This window comes from Arachis ipaensis, chromosome B01 (assembly GCF_000816755.2).
Source record: "Arachis ipaensis cultivar K30076 chromosome B01, Araip1.1, whole genome shotgun sequence".
Classification (NCBI taxonomy): domain Eukaryota; kingdom Viridiplantae; phylum Streptophyta; class Magnoliopsida; order Fabales; family Fabaceae; genus Arachis; species Arachis ipaensis.
This window is the reverse complement of record NC_029785.2, coordinates 126102841-126122855: the sequence shown is the minus strand read 5'-3', so window position 1 is coordinate 126122855 and position 20015 is coordinate 126102841. Positions and strand designations below refer to the sequence as shown.

The 20015-nt window shown below is 41.1% G+C and overlaps 1 protein-coding gene and 1 pseudogene across 2 annotated transcripts; both read left to right on the top strand.

The window, feature by feature from the left end:
- The window catches only part of LOC107613124, a 1821-nt pseudogene extending 418 nt beyond the window's left edge, over positions 1-1403 (top strand).
- LOC107636584 (serine/threonine-protein kinase HT1) lies at positions 2437-5764 on the top strand. Of its 2 annotated transcripts, none has more exons than XM_016340092.2 (4): positions 2437-3615; positions 3909-4364; positions 4560-4639; positions 5007-5148. In XM_016340092.2, coding segments are annotated over exons 1-4 (987 nt in total). In that variant the 5' UTR covers positions 2437-3165; the 3' UTR covers positions 5008-5148. The 2 variants fall into 2 exon arrangements, with proteins under 2 accessions (XP_016195578.1, XP_016195573.1); XM_016340087.2 differs by lacking the exon at positions 4560-4639 and adding an exon at positions 5487-5764 and having other exon boundaries at positions 2484-3615; positions 5007-5297.

Sequence of the window (20015 nt, the reverse complement as noted above, 5' to 3'; positions counted from 1 at the left end):
CCCTCAAATTAAATATATTCATATGATTACTCAATTTCATTTACTCCTACTTATATCTGCAGCAAAATGTTGCAGACTGCAGATAAACTTAGGACTAAAGGAATTGAAGTTTTGGCCCTGGTCTGTCATGTCTCCAATGGTTAACAGAGAAAGGATTTGATTCACAAAACTGTACAGGTCACCCTTTTCTTCATTTCAATATTTGTTTAACTGAACATCTACTTGCATATAAATAGTTCTATATTACTATTATCTTTTATTAGAACTTGTTTTATAAGTTATTTGAATGCTGTTTTAATATGCGGCTGAGCATTACAGAAGTCTGGAAAGATAGATGTGATTGTGTCCAACGCAGCTGCAAATCCTTCTGTTGACCCCATCTTGCAAACCGAAGACTCTGTCTTTGACAAGCTTTGGGAGATTAATGTCAAAGCCTCTATACTTCTTCTCAAGGTAACCATATCTTTCTGTCATGTCATCTCCATTTGATGAGCTAAGTTTCTAATTAATGTGTTAACCACCTTTATTATTCTTGCAGGATGCAGCTCCTCACTTGCACAGGGGTTCCTCTGTCGTTATTGTTTCCTCTATTGCCAGTCTCAACCTGCCTGCTTCTAGTTCTATGTATATATGTATGGAGTGACCAAAACAGCCCTTTTTGGACTTACCAAAGTAGGTACTTCACTTGCCCTGCAAAGTGTTCCTTCTGAAACTAACAAAACTGCATATATCTTCGTGTTTCTTTACTCTGATAATTATTTGTAATATGCTGCATAGGCTCTGGCTGCTGAGATGGTCCCAAACACTCGTGTTAACTGTATTGCTCCCTGTTTTGTGCTAACAAATTTTCCCTTGTTTATTACTAGTAATGAAGCTACTGTGAGTAATCTTTTGACTTAAATATGCTTTTCTTGTCTCAAATCTCCTTCCACACTATATCTTTGTGTGCTACTGCAGAGGCTACAGCTTGAAGAAAAGACATTACTTGGAAGGCTTGGTACAACGGAGCACATGGCTGCCGGTGCAGCTTTTCTGGCATCAGATGATGATGCTTATACGACGGGAAACTCTAGCCATTGCTGGGGGAATGCCATCGAGGCTGTAGCTTACGTTTCCTTCTTAGTTCTTATAGTATGTTTCTGCTGTTGGATATAGTTCTGTACCCAAGGGGGGGAAAAGTATTCAAGTTGTTCTTTGCATGTTTAAAAAGTGTTATTTGATGTATGCATGACGTATAATAATTAGATGCGAAAAAAAAGAACAGTTTATCTTAATATTAAGTGGTTTTGAAAGGTTTTCTTTTCAGTTAGTCTATGAAAAGCTTAACTAGAAAGTGAGCCTAGAAATTTGTTAGTTTGTATTGCGATTTGCGAATGTGAAAAACAAGCTAAACTGATGCAGTATTTTAGTTTTTGTTTTAGCTTTAGCAACTCCTTTTGTTTTGCAAAGGCCATTTACCAGACTCGGGCCTCAGCAGCTAAACAAACCAACCAAAAAGAACAATAAGTTTGAGAGCATACAGAAAAAGCATAAAATATCTTTCTTTACGAATTTTGCTTCACAAAAAGTGCTTTCCTTAGAATCTTAATTAAACAAGAGTTTAGTGCAAGACGGAAGTGTTTTTTGATGAATACACACGGATCTCTTTTTATGAATAATGTAATTGAAAGCATAAATTTACAGAACATTTAGCTGGTAGATGTTCAAATGAACTTTGAACATAGTTTGGCCTTTGGAGTTTGGACAGAAGTTTTTACCTAAATAATGGTTTTGAAGTTTTTTAGACAACCCAACATTGAAATATTATGGTACCATTGATGGTTTATTACAAGGTACAATAGTTTTTGGTTCTATTTTTCATAAGTCTATTTCATAATTTCATTTCTCAAAGCATTAGCCTTTAATCAGAATCCACACCTTTGAATTTATCATAAATGGGCCTGATTCTGTGCTTAGAATCTTTGCTTTGCAAAATTGCAAACCATTGCTTGGAGATTAAGCTTCGATGACCCGCAATTGAAATGCTTCTTCCAAAAACAGAATGTTACCCCTCTTATCACGTTGTTATCTTTTAGTTAGTGCTCTATTGATTATTTCAATGATGGAATAAAGGAGAAACCCAAAATAATAAAAATCTTCAAGGAGGAGAATAGGAATTAGAAGCCAAAATGCGAAAATAGTTCATCCAAATCCATCAGTAAGGTACTATACTTTGTACCATTTAAGTACCTAACCAAAAGAAAAAAGCTTCATATATTTCTATGAAGAAGGGAAGATAGTAATAACTTGCAACTGGATCAAACGGTTCATGACTTGGCACTTGTCAAGTGCATTACTTTTTGTGCCACATGTATTCTAGGACTTTTTGGGTCCCAACCCAAGAAAGTTGGTGCTTGCTACAGTTAAAGGATATATCCCAAAGTCTGAGAAGACTGCAAAGTGCAAATTGTTGGCTAAGCTGAACTCAAGCCTCAAATCTAATCAGACTTTGCACTGTGGCCACTTATATAAACATTACATTCATTGATAAATGATGAATGATGATGATGCATGCAATAAAAGGAAACAAAGTAACCCATAACACAAACTAAAAATAAAGGCTCTCTTTTGAACCAAGAACTCACGAGACACCCCTGAATCAGTTCTTCTTTATGCTGCTAAACGACCTAATCCTCCTGATTCCTGATCCATCCTATTTGTAGAAACCGTGAAAGAAAAAACTGCTTCTTCTTCTTCTTCTTCCTCTTTCTTTCTCTTCCAGAATTTCATTTTCATGAAACTTCCATGCATTTGCTTCCAATTCTTGTTAAACAATGAAACCCCAGCATCCCTTATTGTTTGTGTCTCTGGTTATGTGTGATAGTAAGAGTTCTTGTTCTTGAAAAGTGTGAGAAAAGCTTGACATGAAAAAGTGGCCTTGTTCCATACCACACCTTTCTGTTCTCTTGTTAAAATCCAGAAGGGTCTTCTCTCAAGACGTAAATGAATCATTTTGATGCATGCTTTTCGTTCTTTGTTGTTGGAGCCCGTGTTTCGGAATCCGTTTATGGCTTCATGCACTTCCTGAAATCGGTTCACACGTTCAGAAGGAAAGCTGTTCCATTTGACTGTCTTTTCTGACAAGCATCACAGACATACAAAACCATAACTTGAAATAAATAAAGCATGCAATTCACAAGAGCTTCTTCAATGGCTGGCTCATGCTTCCATGGGCTTCGCATGCGAAGGTCGAAGAGTAAGCCTTTACCGGAGCTTCCTCCTTCATCGTCTTCCAAGAAAAGGATGAATTCTGACTTAGAGAACATGGAGAGAAAGAGATTTGACAGCTTGGAATCATGGTCCATGATATTGGACTCTGAGAATGTGGAGACATGGGAAGCTTCTAAGGAGGATCAGGAGGAGTGGACTGCAGATTTGTCACAGCTTTTCATAGGGAACAAGTTTGCATCTGGAGCTCACAGTAGAATCTACCGTGGAATTTACAAGCAGAGAGCCGTAGCTGTGAAAATGGTGAGGATCCCGACACAGGACGAGGAGAGAAGATCCTTGCTTGAGCAGCAGTTCAAATCTGAAGTTGCTTTGCTTTCACGTCTCTTTCATCCGAACATAGTTCAGGTAATTCCAAGGGTGTTTATGTATATTCAACTTCTTGTCCTTATGCTGTTTTTGTTTATTTAGCTTCATGCCAGTTTGGTAATTGTCTTAAGATAGAAATATAGGAGACAGATTCTACTTTTTCATCTTGTTTTCTGTCCCATTGTGTGTTTGATTTTGGAAATTATCCTGTTTGAGAGTTCAAAATTCAAGTATACATTTATGCATTGTGAACTATCTATTGTACTTGATCATATTCAAGTTAGAGGTATAAGTTTAATTTCTTCTTTGAAATGACTCTTTTAATTTTACAGTTTATTGCAGCTTGTAAAAAACCGCCAGTGTACTGTATCATAACAGAATACATGTCACAAGGAACTCTGAGGATGTATCTGAACAAGAAAGAGCCATACTCTCTTTCAATTGAAACAATACTAAGGTTAGCTCTTGACATATCTAGGGGTATGGAGTACCTTCACTCGCAAGGCGTCATCCACAGAGATCTCAAGTCAAATAACCTTCTTCTCAATGATGAGATGAGGGTTAAGGTGGCAGATTTCGGCACATCTTGTCTCGAAACAAGGTGTCGCGAGACCAAAGGAAACATGGGAACGTATCGTTGGATGGCGCCAGAGATGATTAAGGAGAAACCTTACACTCGCAAAGTTGATGTGTATAGTTTTGGTATTGTGCTTTGGGAACTCACAACTGCTTTACTTCCCTTCCAAGGAATGACCCCTGTCCAAGCTGCTTTTGCTGTTGCTGAGAAGGTCACACCTCTACATCTAAATTTATGTTACATGCTTCATTTCCCTGCTTAGAATTTAGAATATTAGTTCCTACTTGAATTATTATGGTTAAGTTGGCCACAGAATATTAGCATTGCCTGTTTTGCTTAGGAAAGCTCATGTCCTAGCTATACAATGATTATGGAGTTTTAATGTTCTTCTATTTTTCCTTTTTAGCATATCAACATGTTGCTGATTGTTGTCAGTATTAGACAGAAGCAGGTTAAGGATGACAGAAAATTCTTAATGCTAATTTGGTAATATATATATTTCAGAATCATTTCAGTACTTCTATCATAGTTTAATTAGTCATATCATAGAAAAGAACTTCTTAATTACAATGCACTCCTCATGTCACTTGTGATCAGTTATTACATAGCACAGTAGCTAACACTCCAGACATAGAAATATGGAGTAATTTAAGGACCCTAGAATAGGTATTAAATTGAATTAATGCATGTATAAAATGATATCCACCACATGGAGTGAACTCAACTAGCTTCACTGAAAGGGCCTAGCAAGTGTTCTGTTGTGCTGTTGCTCTTGTACATTATTGCAAAATCTTTATGCACCTCACTACTTAATAATAAAGGAAGGCCTAATTGCAAATTGTGTTTGGAGCAGAATGAGAGGCCACCACTGCCGGCGAGTTGCCAGCCAGCACTAGCACACCTCATAAAGCGTTGCTGGGCGGCGAACCCATCGAAGAGGCCGGACTTCAGTGACATAGTGACCACTCTTGAGAAGTACGATGAATGTGTGAAGGAGGGACTTCCCCTAACTCATCATTCAAGACTTGTCAGCAGAAACCTCATTGAACGCTTAAAAGGCTGCGTCTCCATGAGTTCCTCCATACCTGTACATGCTTAACTCCCTCCCTTCCATACCCCTTCCTCCAATAAAGAACACCAAAAGGTATTGTTATTGTTATTGTTATTGTCTTCCCTTATTCAAATGAACCTCATATATATATATATATAGCTTAACACATGCTTCCTCTTCTTTAATTTCAACTGTACTATTGTAGACTCTAATTCAAAAAAAAAATTCAAATGAATAATGCTTTATACACAACAGTTCAAGTAACTACATTCATAATTGCAGTGTGGGCTTCGTTTAACTGGAATTACTTAAACCCAAAAGGCCGTATGCAGAATGCTAGCTATATTTTGTTTGGTTAGGCCATCAATAGAACCAGCTGCGCCTGCAATAGGCATTGAAGAACACCGTTAATTGTTTGTTGGATGAGATAACAAACCGAAAATGCAGCAATTCACTGTGAAAATTGTCACAGAATATTGCAAAATCTAGCTCAGCCAACTATATCTTTGTATTCATTAAGACTCATATGGAGTCCATATGTATAAGGTTGTAGCTGTTAATGCTGTGTCACTAACTGTAAATTTGTGATTGTTATTTCAATTAATAAGTAGTTAGTCATATAAGCAAGGCGAGTTGCTCCTGAAAGATTCTGAAAACAAATTAAAAGCATCTAGAATATCGAATCAAAATCATATTAATATTGATTATTGGATTTTCATATATAATATATCCTACAGTGTATCGAACTCAACCTTAAAAAGTAAGATTATTCATAGCGAGGTATTCGTCGTTAAGATTCATTATCATGGCCTTACTTATTTCCATGCAAACATGCTCCCCATCATTCACTGAAACAATAATTATGCTAATCTAGAGCTATGGCATCTTTTGTATGATCTGTTTTTTCCTTGAAATAAGTCCAAAATTGATGATCCAAGCGACTAAATTAAAGTCTAAAATATTTACTTTTTAATGATATCTAAGATGTAAGTATTTATGTACGTTTGAAAAATAAAATAGATTATAAAAAGTGGAGTGTTACAGACATTCAGCATCTTACTTTACAGAAAATAGAATATAAAGTAATTCTATCTTAAAAACTTTAATTATTTAAATGCATCTTATTTCATTTAATACAAGCTTTCAAACTCTATAAAAAAATATCCTCAACATAAAAAAGAGTACACACATTTAAAAAAAATTAAGAATTTGTTACGGCCTGGCCCAAAACTCACACGGGTCAACCCGACCCGAGTTCTCGCCGGCCCAATGGTGTGCCCTCCACCCGACCCAGACACGCGTCCCGTACGGCTTGCACACAGCCGTGGGACAACACCTTTGAGAGTGTGGGCCTGCCCACTGGAAGGGCCCACTACTGACATGTATATAAGGGGGGACTGGCTCTCCCCCCAAGGTACGTGACATTCACACACCATTTTCTCTCCGCCTGCACATATTCTGACAAGAGCATCGGAGTGTCTTTGCAGGTGGCACCCCCCCTCTACATACGAAGTGCTCGGGACCTCGCACACCCGGGACCAGGAAACCACGACCAGACGAGCCTCTCCACCATCCCAAGCGTAAACCCAGGGTCATAACCCGAACCGTCCGGTACCTGACCTACCGAACATTGGCGCCGTCTGTGGGGACCGTCCATGGATTTCGTGCTGGTCCAGACTGGGACAGGTTCCGAGGTAGCGCCTCCCGTGCTCGGGGGAGGCGCCGTCGCGACGGAATTCCGGCAACAGCAACGGTCGCCCCCGAGGGATGCAACGCAGACTCACGAAAGACGCCCCTTCGGGGGGACGGGTGATAACCACGCCAGGATAATGCAGGAACTACGCCATAGAATGCAGGACTTAGAGCGCCGGCTAGCCGAAAGAGAGCACGAACAACGCTCCCCGGAACGGAGTCCCACCCGTTCCCGTTCGAGGAGCCGCTCGAGACGCACGCCGAGCCCCCAGTACGAGTCGGAGAGCACTGGGGGGCGGATACGCCCCAGAAGAAGAAGTCGCGACCCCATTATCTACGCCTGGCACAAAAGGCGGCGCGCGTCGAACAGAGGTGACGAGGAAGCCCACCGCGAGAACAACGAGTCGAGAAGAACTGCCCGAGGACCCGTCATAATAGGAGCGACCCCTTTCCACCGCTCTATACTCGAGGTCCGACTACCAAAACACTTCGACAAGCCGACAGACATGAAGTATGACGGAACGCAAGATCCCCTGGAACATTTGACGGCCTTTGAGGCCAGGATGAATCTAGAAGGGGTGGGAGATGAGGTCAGATGTCGCGCTTTCCCGGTCACCTTAGCGGGCCCGGCAATACGGTGGTTTAACAACCTCCCACAAGGCTCGGTGACCCAATTCTCCGACATCAGCCACGCCTTCTTGGCTCAGTTCACAACCAGGATTGTCAAAGCCAAACACCCAATCAATTTGCTGGGGGTGACACAAAGACCCGGAGAGCCGACCAGAAAGTACCTGGACCGTTTTAATGACGAGTGCTTGGAAATTGACGGTCTGACGGACTCAGTGGCAAGTTTATGCTTAACGAACGGGCTCTCGAATGAGGATTTCAGGAAACACCTCACCACGAAGCCCGTCTGGACAATGCAAGAGATCCAGTGCGTGGCCAAAGAATACATTAATGACGAGGAAGTCAGCCGGGTTGTGGCTGCCAATAAACGGCAGCCCGCCTGCAACCAATCCCGGCACTTCGAAGCCAGAGAAAGGCCAAAGGAACACGCCAGGGATGGCGGTCCGAGTAAACCACCCAAACCATTCCCCCGAGTTGGGAAGTTCACCAACTACACCCCCCTCACCGTATCGATCACTGAAGTTTACCAACAGATAGCAGAAAAAGGGATACTGTCGAAGCCCCGACCACTGAAGGACAGGACGGGAGGAAACAAGAACCTCTACTGCGAATACCACAAGGGTTACGGGCACAAGACCCAAGACTACTTTGACCTAAAGGATGCACTTGAGCAAGCTATCAGGGACGGCAAACTCGCCGACTTCTCCCACCTTATAAGGGAACCAAGGAGACGCCACCGGGACAACGACAACGAGGACAGATCCCGACCAACAAGACGACGACAGGAGCCAGAGGGTGACGACCACGGTCTCACGGTAATAAACGTGGTGACGGCCAGGAATACCGCCCCGAGGTCGAAATCGGCGCAGAAGAAAGATGCCAAGGTCTTAGCGGTCTCCACCCCACCTGTTAGAAGCCTTAAAGGTCTCCCACCCATCTCTTTCGGCCCGGAGGACCAATGGTTTGACGAAGTGCCGGAAAGTCCGCCCATGGTCATCACGGCCAGGGTCGGAACTGGCCTCGTCAAACGAATCCTGGTAGACACGGGGGCAGACTCAAACATCATGTTCCGAAATGTTTTCGATGTCCTGGGATTGAGAGATTCCGACCTGACGACCCACCAGCACGGTGTGGTAGGGTTAGGAGACCACTTCATCAAGCCAGACGGAATCATCACACTCCCGACCTCTGTGGGACAAGGGCAAAGACGAAGGACAATTATGGCAGACTTTGTAATATTACGAGATTCGACGGCTTATAACATCATCCTGGGGAGAAAGACCATCAACGACCTAGGGGCAGCTATCAGTACGAAACTACTGGTGATGAAGTTCATCACCGATGACGGATCCGTGGGATCCCTCCGGGGCGACTTGGAAACGGCGGTCGCTTGCGACCACGCCAGCCTTTCCCTCAGGAAAAAATCCAAGGAAGCGTCAGGGGTTTTCCTGGCCGACCTGGACGCCAGGGTAGACGACAAGCCCAGGCCAGAGCCAGAAGGAGACTTGGAAAAGTTCAAAGTCGGCGAGGAGGACGATAAATTCACATTCATAAACAGAAACCTCCCACACGGAATAAAGGGGCCTTTGATGGAGATGATCAGGGCTAATGCCGATCTCTTTGCCTGGACACCTGCCGACATGCCGGGAATAGACCCCCAGCTCATGTCGCACCACCTGGCCGTAAAGGCAGGGGCCAAACCAGTGGCCCAGAGAAGGAGGAAAATGTCGCAGGAAAGGGCGGACGAAGTAGCCAAGCAAACGGCCAGCCTCTTAGAAGCGGGATTCATCCGGGAACTGGATTACTCGACCTGGTTGTCAAATGTGGTTCTAGTCAAAAAACACAACGGGAGGTGGAGAATGTGCGTGGACTACTCTGACCTCAACAAGGCCTGTCCCAAGGACTGCTATCCCCTACCTAATATTGATGCGCTTGTCGACGCGGTGGCAGGGTACAGATACCTGAGCTTCATGGATGCCTACTCAGGGTACAATCAGATACCGATGCACCGACCCGACGAGGAAAAAACGGCGTTCATAACGCCAGGGGGGACCTATTGTTACAAGGTAATGCCATTTGGCCTAAAAAACGCGGGAGCCACATACCAAAGGTTGATGAATAAGATATTCAGCGAACTACTGGGCAAAACAGTGGAAGTCTATGTAGATGACATACTCGCAAAGACCGCCCGACCTGACGACCTCCTGAGTGACCTTAACGATGTTTTCTCGTCTCTACGACAACACGGCATGAGGCTTAATCCACTCAAATGCGCGTTCGCCATGGAGGCCGGGAAGTTCCTAGGCTTCATGATCACTCAAAGAGGAGTGGAAGCCAATCCCGAAAAAAGCCAAGCGGTCCTTCAAATGAAGAGTCCGGGTTGCATCAAAGACGTCCAGAGACTTGCTGGGAGATTGACAGCCCTGTCCCGTTTCCTCGGTGCATCGGCAGCAAGGGCCCTGCCTTTCTTCAATTTAATGAGAAAGGGAATGACGTTCGAATAGACACCAGCATGCGAAGAGGCATTCAACCACTTCAAGCAAATCTTGGCGGCACCACCAGTCCTTGGGAAACCCAGAGCCGGGGAATATCCTCCCGAAGGTTAAGACAATACTTCCAGAGTCACCGTATAGTTGTGAGGACAGATCAGGCGATTCGGCAAATACTGCAAAAACCTGATTTGGCTGGTAGGATGATGACCTGGGCCATCGAGCTCTCGCAATACGACCTACAGTATGAGCCTCGACACGCAATCAAGGCCCAGGCAATGGCAGACTTCCTGGTGGAGGTAACGGGCGATCCCTCCGAGGAAACGGGCACACGGTGGAGGCTCCATGTGGACGGAGCCTCCAACCAAACGTCCGGAGGAGCCGGGGTCATTTTGGAAAGCCCAGCAGGGGTCATCTATGAGCAATCGACCAAGTTCGAGTTTCCCGTGTCGAACAATCAGGCAGAATATGAAGCTCTCCTAGGCGGACTAATGCTGGCCCGGGAAGTCGGGGCGACGAGGGTCGAAGTATGCAGCGACTCCCAAGTCGTCACCTCGCAGATAAACGGAAGCTACCAAGCCCGGGACCCCCTCCTCCAAAAGTACCTGGAAAAGGTTAAGCAAATAACAGGCCAATTCCAAGAGGTCATTATCCAGCACGTTCCAAGAGAAAAAAACACACGAGCAGACCTTTTGTCGAAGCTTGCGAGCACAAAGCCAGGGTCGGGTAACCGGTCGCTCATCCAAGGCATGGTGAAGGAACCAGCGGTCGCCCTCCACCTGACGGAGTCGAGCCCCTCATGGCTAGACCCCATTACCAACTTCCTGGAACTCGGCAAGTTGCCCGAGGATGAGAAGGCAGCCAAAGCTTTAAGAAGGGAGGCGGCCAGATACGCAATCATACAAGGACAACTATTCAAAAAGGGACTCAGCCAGCCCCTATTGAAGTGCTTACACCCTGACCAAACGGACTACGTGCTCAGAGAAGTCCACGAAGGGTGTTGCGGACACCACATCGGGGGCAAAGCCCTAGCAAGGAAGCTCATCCGAGCAGGTTATTACTGGCCAACAATGATGAAGGACTCGAAGGAATTTGTCAGAAAATGCACGAAGTGTCAACAAAACGCCAACTTCCACAAAGCACCAGCCTCCGAGCTAAGCTCGCTAACGACTACACGACCTTTTGCACAATGGGGAGTCGACCTCTTGGGACCCTTCCCGGTCGGCCCAGGACAAGTCAAATATCTCATTATAGCCATTGACTACTATACCAAATGGGTAGAGGCTGAACCACTAGCCACAATATCGTCCTCCAACTGCCGGAAGTTCATGTGGAAGCAGGTGATAACCCGTTTCGTTATCCCGGAGGTCGTTATCTCAGACAATGGGACCCAGTTTACCGACAAGAAGTTCATGGAATTCCTCTCCGGCTTGGGAATAAAACAAAAGTTCTCCTCAATAGAACATCCTCAAACAAACGGGCAGGTAGAAGCCGCAAACAAAGTCATTCTTCTTGGTCTAAAGAAGCGCCTAGACAGTAAGAAGGGAAACTGGGCCGACGAACTCCCCTCCGTCTTATGGTCCTACCGGACAACCGAGCAAAGCGCCACGGGGGAAACCCCCTTTCGCCTAACATACGGGGTCGACGCGGTGATACCAGTCGAAATCGGCGAACCAAGCCCCCGACTACTACTCGCGGGCATGAGCGAAGGGGTCGAGAAAGATCTTATCGAAGAAACAAGGGAGATCGCTCACCTAACAGAAACGGCGCTGAAACAAAGAATAGCCCTGCGTTACAACGCAAGAGTCCTCAAACGAGACTTCGAAGAAAGGGACCTCGTCCTACGACGCAACGATATCGGCGTCCCGACCCCAGGGGAAGGCAAGCTGGCGGCAAACTGGGAAGGTCCCTACAGGGTTAGGGAGGTACTCGGTAAGGGCGCTTACAAACTCGAAAAACTTGACGGCAAGGAAGTACCCAGAACATGGAACGCAGGTAACCTAAAGAGGTTCTACTCCTGATCCACCGGCTCACCGACCAGGGAGTCTAGCCAAATAGTTAATATTTGCCCTGTCCACATAGTTAATTCATCTTGTTTGCTTACTTTGTCAAATACTTGCCCAACTGACGAATAGTTTTCACTTGTTCAAATTTCTTAATTGTTAAAACTTTTTTACTCCATGTCTGTTTCTCACGACCAAAACTTAAAACGGCACCCCGGGACTGATCACCCCGGGAGCCAGACGGCTCATACGCCTTAACCAACTCGACGACTACGCGACCGAATCGGTCCGAATTACTGCCAAATGCGAAAACGGCGAGACGGGCACAAGAAATAAGCCCGGCCAGAGTAAACGGTAACACGGTAACGGCAACACGACAAAATAATGAGACTAGCAAAAATCATAACAATCAAACGACGATAACTCATAAAGCGTCAACATACGGAACGGACAAGTAAATTGTTCAAGACAAATAAAACGACAAAATGTCAACAGGGTGCTCAGCAAATGCGCTACAAAATATCCTAAGTTACGAGACTTCATTTCCTCGGCATATCAACAATTTTCCCGTCTTGGATAGTTTTGAAAACACCAATTGACGACGTCTCGAAATCAGGAGCAGCAATCTTCAGCTGAGCTTTCAGGGCGTCCTCGGTCATCAAGATGGCATTCTTCCCTTGTTCCTTGGCCACCTTAAGCTTCTTCTTAAGCTCAACGGCCGCTGCCTTAGCGGCCTTCGCCTCCGAGATAGCCTGCTCCCGTTCCCTCTCCAACGCGACAACCCGACCCTGAGCGGCATTCAGTTGACCCTCCAATGTCATCTCACGCTCAAGAAGCCGGGCCACGGTCTCGTCGGACGCCTTCAACCTCTCCGCAACAAACGAGGACTTCTCCTCAGCAGCATTAAGCTTCCCCCCCATCTCGGACAGCTGACCCTGGAGGAGTTCAACTTGAGCCTTAAAATCATTGTTCGCCTTAACAGAAGACTCAAGCTTCCTCCGAAGCGCCTCCATACCGAATAACTCAAACTCGGCCTTCCGAGCTATCACGGCCCCACGAAGCAAGGTGCGATACATCCACCTCGCCTGCCCGGACAGCTCGGTTGCATGAAAATGCTCTTCTGTCCCCGGTATCAGTTGGGAATCAATGAACTTAGAAGCATCAAAATTCCTCTCCATTACGGTAAGGACCCCTTCCGGGCTAGAAGACATCTTTCGCTTCTTAGGAGTGTGGATAAGCTCCACGTCGCTATCCGGTTGAGGGGTGTGAGTCGCCTGCCCGTCAGCAGGTCCCTCCTCATGAAAAGGGGAAGCCTGACCCCCCAAGCCCTGCTTTCCCGACGCTTCGGTACCATGAGCAGGGGAAGCTTGGCCCGTCTTTTCCCCTGATGGGCCCTCCGACTTGCCGGCGTCCTTCTCTCCGGCATTCTCATCATCACTAGCATCAAAAAAGGTCTTCATCAGGTTCTCAAGACCAGTCACGGTAGCAGACATTTCCACTGCAATAAACAACAAGAACGTTAGCCGTCAAGCCGACAAACATAAAAAGCAAGAAACATATAAAAGGAACTCACGAATATAGCTCCGGCCGGCCTCCCGTTCACCCATGAGAAGGTGGGGGTTCACGGGATTCTTTTCAAAGATAGCAAGAAGAACGTCCGCTATCTGTTTATCTACAGCCGACAACCTCTTGTACGACACTTTCACAAAAGGATTCGACCCCGCGCCAAAGCTCCAGTAAGTCTGGATAAGGCGCTCCCCCTCTAACGACAACCAGAAGGGATGGCGACCCTTGACGGGACGAACCTTGAAATACTTATCTTTGAAACCATGGTAGGAATCCTCAAAAAGGCTAAAAATCTTCCTACCCTGGGCAGCACGGAAAGAAAGAAACCCTTTTCTTGCTTTCCCTTGTTTGGAGGGGTTGGTAAGGTTGAAATAAAAGAGAAAAACGTCCACCGACGCCGGTAGCTCCAAGTACTCGCAGACCATCTCGAAGCAGCGGATCGAAGCCCAGCTGTTCGGATGAAGTTGGGACGGGGGGACGGATATCCAGTTCAGCAGCGCCATTTGAAACTCGGAGAACGGTATCCGAACGCCAACTTGCGTGAACATGGACTTATAAAACCAGATCCAATCGGGGACGCGGGGGGAATGAAAATTGAGCTCATAAATACGCTCGTGAGGAAGCGGGACAATGGCCTCGTAGTTGGCCTCCTCGTCAGTACCCCCACACAGGTAACCGGCTTGCCGGAACTCCGTCAATTCCTCCAAGTCCATCTGGTTGGGTGAACTCCTTATATCGTCTGTCACCCAAGCATATGGGTCGTAAGCCGCAGCGGATCCGGAAGACCGGGAGACAACGCGAGGCATACCTACAGCGGGGTACCACTCCGTTAGTCTATGAGGTCGGGAGCCCGAAAAAACTCAGAAACTACGCCTTTCCAACTCAATCATGACCAGATACGGCTAAAAACTACGCCTACCTCACAAACCACCCAAAAAAGCCTATCCTGGAATGGTACCCCTTTCCTAACCCACCTATCCCAACACTGGAAAAACCTCTTAACAAAAATAAAACTAGCCATGCAGTAGATGCAAACAACAAATCACACAACAACAGAGCATAACGCAGATACCAGAAGAAAGAAACCAGAAGATTACCTGGAGCGATGAAGGAAATCTGGGCTGGAAGTTGAAGCAGGAAGGAGTTCGCGCAGGAAGCTTTGGATGTTAGGGAGAGAAGAAGTTAGAAATGATAAGAGTGGGAGGTGGATAGGGAGAAAACTGTTTAAAAACCACCCCCAAAGAAGCGCGAAAGGAAGCAGGGGTAAGATAGTCTTTGCGCACGGGTTTTTTCAAATCATTATGAGCATTAAATGCCCAGCGCGGAGAACGAAACGGCAAACAGATGCCACAGCAGATCAAGAGACACGCGCACAAGAGACGCGTCCCTCCCACAATCCGCCGACCCAACGACAACGCACGAAGGTAAACGTCACGCGCCACCCATGGCCCCCACGACCATCGCTGACGCGTCGGGGGCACTGTTACGGCCTGGCCCAAAACTCACATGGGTCAACCCGACCCGAGTTCTCGCCGGCCCAATGGTGCGCCCTCCACCCGACCCGGACACGCGTCCCGTACGGCTTGCACACAGCCGTGGGACAACACCTTTGAGAGTGTGGGCCTGCCCACTGGAAGGGCCCACTACTGACATGTATATAAGGGGGAGACTGTAGAATTGAAGATTAAAAAGTTTAACTAATAAAAAAAATTTTAAGTATTCTCTATGTTCTTGAGTATTTTTGTAATTTTATAAAATTCATCACTTCTTATGAATTTTCATTTAATTCTTTGATGTACTTTATGTTAAGATACAATACAAAACAATCATATTGATTTACTCCATTCTCATTCCATAAAACAAGTACAAAATTGATGATCTATGAAACTAAATTAAAGTTTAAAATATTTACTTTCTAATGGTATCTGAGATGTAAGTATTTATATACGTTTAGAAAATAAAATAGATTATAAAAAGTGGAGTGTCACGAACATTCAACATTTTACTTTACAAAAATAGAAGATAAAGTGATCATATCTTAAAAACTTTAATTATTTAAATGTATCTTATTCTATTTAATACAAGCTTTCAAATTCTATAAGAAGATATACTCAGCATGAAAAGGAGTACACACATTAAAAAAAAGAGTGCCAGGGGCCAGCAACTTTTGTGATTTGTAGCCATCAAATAGTCATCAATGATGATTTTAATGGTGTGAGATTGGTGTGAAATTTCATCAAATAATTCACTTTTTCTTGTTGGTTACATGCTGGCCAGAATTTAAAAAAGTTGCTGGTCACCTAGACTTTTCCTAAAAAAAATTTAAGAATTGAAGATTAAAAAGTTTAGCTAATAAAAAAAATTTAAGTATTCTTTATGTTGTTGAGTATTTTTGTAATTTTATAAAATTCATCACTTCTAATCAATTTTCTTTTAATTCTTTGATGTACTCTATGTTAAGATACAATTCAAAACAATCATCTTGATTTACTCCATTTTCATGTCAAGTCTCGAAGTTTGAAACAAAATTTTGGGGCCAAAAATTCAATATAAAAATTTAAGATCAAACTCATCTGATGCAACTCTTTGAATTTTTTAAGGTCTCACTTTTTTCGTGATTCATTAAAGTAGAAGAACTATTTATAGGTGTTGATATTATAGAAGTTATATGTTTTTCTTTTTGAATATTAGTCTTCCTCTTAAAAAATGCATCAATTCTTTGATTTTTCATTATTATTTTGTATAAAAATTTAAATATATATCCTATAAAATATGTAAAAAAAAATAGAAAGATAAATATTAAAATTTATAATATTTATTAATATTTTTTATCATATAAAAAATTAAATTAAATAAACAGTAATATATAAAATAATATTAAATTAAATAAATAAATAATACCTAATTTTAGAATGAGAAACAAAACATATTTTTATAATGAAAAACAAAACAGCAAGCATGGTGATTTTTGTTAGATAACTTTTTTTTTGTTAGATGCGTTGTCAAGTCAATAAAGACTCATTCTAAAAATTATTATGCAATAAAAGCATAACCTTTTTTTTGTTAAATGTGTTGTGAAGCCAATAAAGGCCCACTCTAAAAATTATTATACAATAAAAGCATGAGATATGATTTAAATTTGGGTATCCTAAATTATAGTAAAATATTTAAGCCAACTAAATTATTCTTTATTTTTTTTAAAATTATTACTAATTTTTTTATAAAAAATTTTGGAGACATGGCCCCATTGCCATAAAACAAGCACAAAATTGATAGTTTACGAGACTAAATTAAAGTCTAAAATGTTTATTTTATGATAGTATCTGAGATGTAAGCATTTATGCACGTTTAGAAAATAAAATAGATTATAAAAGATGGGTATCACAAACATTTAGTATCTTACTTTACGAAAATAGAAGATGAAGTGATTATATTTTAAAAATTTTAATTATTTAAATACATCTTGTTCTATTTAATACAAGCTTCCAAATCTTATAAAAAGATATTCTCAACATAAACAAGAGTACACACATAAAAAAAATGAAGAATTGAAGATTAAAAAGTTTAGCTAATAAAAAAAATTTTAAGTATTCTTTATGTTGTTGGGTATTTTTGTAATTTTATAAAATTCATCACTTCTTATCAATTTTCATTTAATTTTTTGATGTACTTTATGTTAAGATACAATACCAAACAATCATATTGATTTACTCCATTCTCATGCCATAAAACAAGCATAAAACTGATGATTCATGAGACTAAATTAAAGTCTAAAATGTTTACTTTCTAATAGTATCTGAGATATAAACATTTATACATGTTTAGAAAATAAAATAGATTATAAAATGTGGGTGTCACGAACATTCAAAATCTTATTTTACAAAAATAGAAGATAAAGTGATCATATCTTAAAAATTTTAATTATTTAAATGTATCTTGTTCTATTTAATACAAGCTTTCATATTCTAAAAAAAAGATATACTCAGCATGAAAAAAAATACACACATTAAAAAAAAAAGAATTGAAGATTAAAAAGTTTAGATAATAAAAAAAAATTAAGTCTTATTTATGTTGTTGAGTATTCTTGTAATTTTATAAAATTAATCGCTTCTTATCAATTTTCATTTAATTCTTTGATGTACTTTATGTTTAGATACAATACAAAACAATCATCTTGATTTACTCCATTCTCACGCCATAAAACAAGCACACAAATATTTAAGACCTTGGCCTACTACATCCATCATGGCTCAAAATAAATGAATGTGATCCAAGCTCTAGAAGCAGAATATTAATTGAAGGTCCATCAAGATATGCAACTCATGCCATATGTTACTGCAAAAAATATCATTATTCATTAAGCATTGTATTAGAGCTTAATACAGAAAATTTAATTACTTTAGTGTAAGGATTGATTATTCATATCCTTAGGAGATTTGTTCCTACATGCAATGCAATGATTCATGGCTTTATTAATAACTGAGAAAGTAGACAACCCCATGCCAGGTACGGTCCTTTTTTATCATCATTGAGTGCAACCAACCAAAATAACATTTGTCATCACTCACTTACACTTCGTATCCTCTGCCATTTTATTACCACTACACAATTTTGGAACCTTGTCTTTTACAAAATACTAATTAGTATAATTACTATTTTCTCGTTCTTAAATTAATAGTCTCTTTCAGTTTTTTGTTCATTGAAAAAACTAAGATTTTGAAAGAAAAAAATTTATCTAAATACATCAACTTTTTAATAAACCAAAATAGTATAATTTTGGTGTTCCTATTTTACCTCACAAGTAAATTGTTTAGAGAGTCTAGTGTCAAGTAATTTATGCCCTTTGAATTTCGGAACAACATTGTCCTTTGACAGTTGACACAGTGATATCTTTTTCGGATAAGATAGAAATTTACAAAAAAAAGCCTAAAGAAAGTTTAAAAATCCAGCGCTGACCCTATGCAAGCAAATGTTATATAACGAGAAACAAATCTATGATAACGTGTAAAGGATTTTTGGTTGAAATCCTTCCAAACCCTTGTCAAATTTGAGAGCAAGTTATCTATCATATGTGGCAATATTTTAGAGGTACAATTTTATATAAATGGGACCGCGTCTATTAGTCCTGAGAGAAAAAATTAGGAATTTTTTTTAAGAGAAATTTGTAGTGATTAACAACTTTTAGTAATTTTTGTCATCATTTAGTTAGTACATATATTAAATTGTCTTTAATAAATAAATTTTATTAATTTATGTATGTAAATTTTAAAAAATATAAATATAAAATGTATTTATTTATGTGTAATTGTGTATAGAATTTTGATAAATATAAATACAAAGTATATATTTTTATGTGTAAAACGTGTATAAATATGAGTATAAATTACTGTTAGTTGAGTGTTGGCCAAAAATAATAATATTTACTGAGAATGTAGCATTGTTCTTTTTTTTTTTAATTCGTTAATCTTTAAATTTTTATTATTTTATTGGTTGATTGCTTGTTTAAATTTTTATTTTTTATGATTCATATATAACTGTAGGCTTCATTTCATATGCTTAGGTCCCCTAGTGGTAAATTACTTAAAAAAATGAAAAAAAGGTATTAAGTTGAAGGAGGTGGAATTGACAAAATTGACTTAAGAGAAACAATGAATGTGGTTAGTCTTTAAGATGGAAGGCAAGCCAGTCAAAGATATGGACGCATGGTTAGGCTTATGCTTAGAAAAGCTCATGTTAAAGTCATAATATCACACATTCACACGCATAACGTGAGACCATATAGATTGAAAATTTAGTCCTCCTAAAAAGGTACTAGCTAAAAAAAATCAATGACAACAAAAGCTCAGATTGTTACTTAATTAATGCAATTTTTTATTTTTGTCTTCATTATTGGGAGTCATCTCCAAGTAGGATTAGCTCGTATTATATGACCGACTTCCAACGATGCAAACGCTGGAAAATTTTGACGTCTAGCATGGTCCTGCCACAAATGTGTTAGTTCATTGGAGCGAGCTCATAAGGTTTTTTCGTCCACACAGTAACACCAAATCAATTAAGAAAAAATAAGAACCACACTCCAATTTCAGCGGAGCCTATTACACTATTTAGTTCTCTCTGATTCATATATGTGGAAATTGACAGGCCACACATCCCACGTATTCAACTTCCAACTTTCATGTTCAATCAAAACTTTTTCAATCTTTTCTCAAGCAATATGCAGAATATATTAGGAAATGCAAAATAACCCTAGTTAATGAATGAATACGTTATAATAACAACAATTTATAATGCGACTATATTACATATACATTAAAATTAACTGCTAAAATTAACTACTAAATAATATATATTTATATATAATATAGTGACTAATTTTAGTGATTAATTTTAATGTATAAATAATATTTTTATTTATAATAGAACATTCATATACA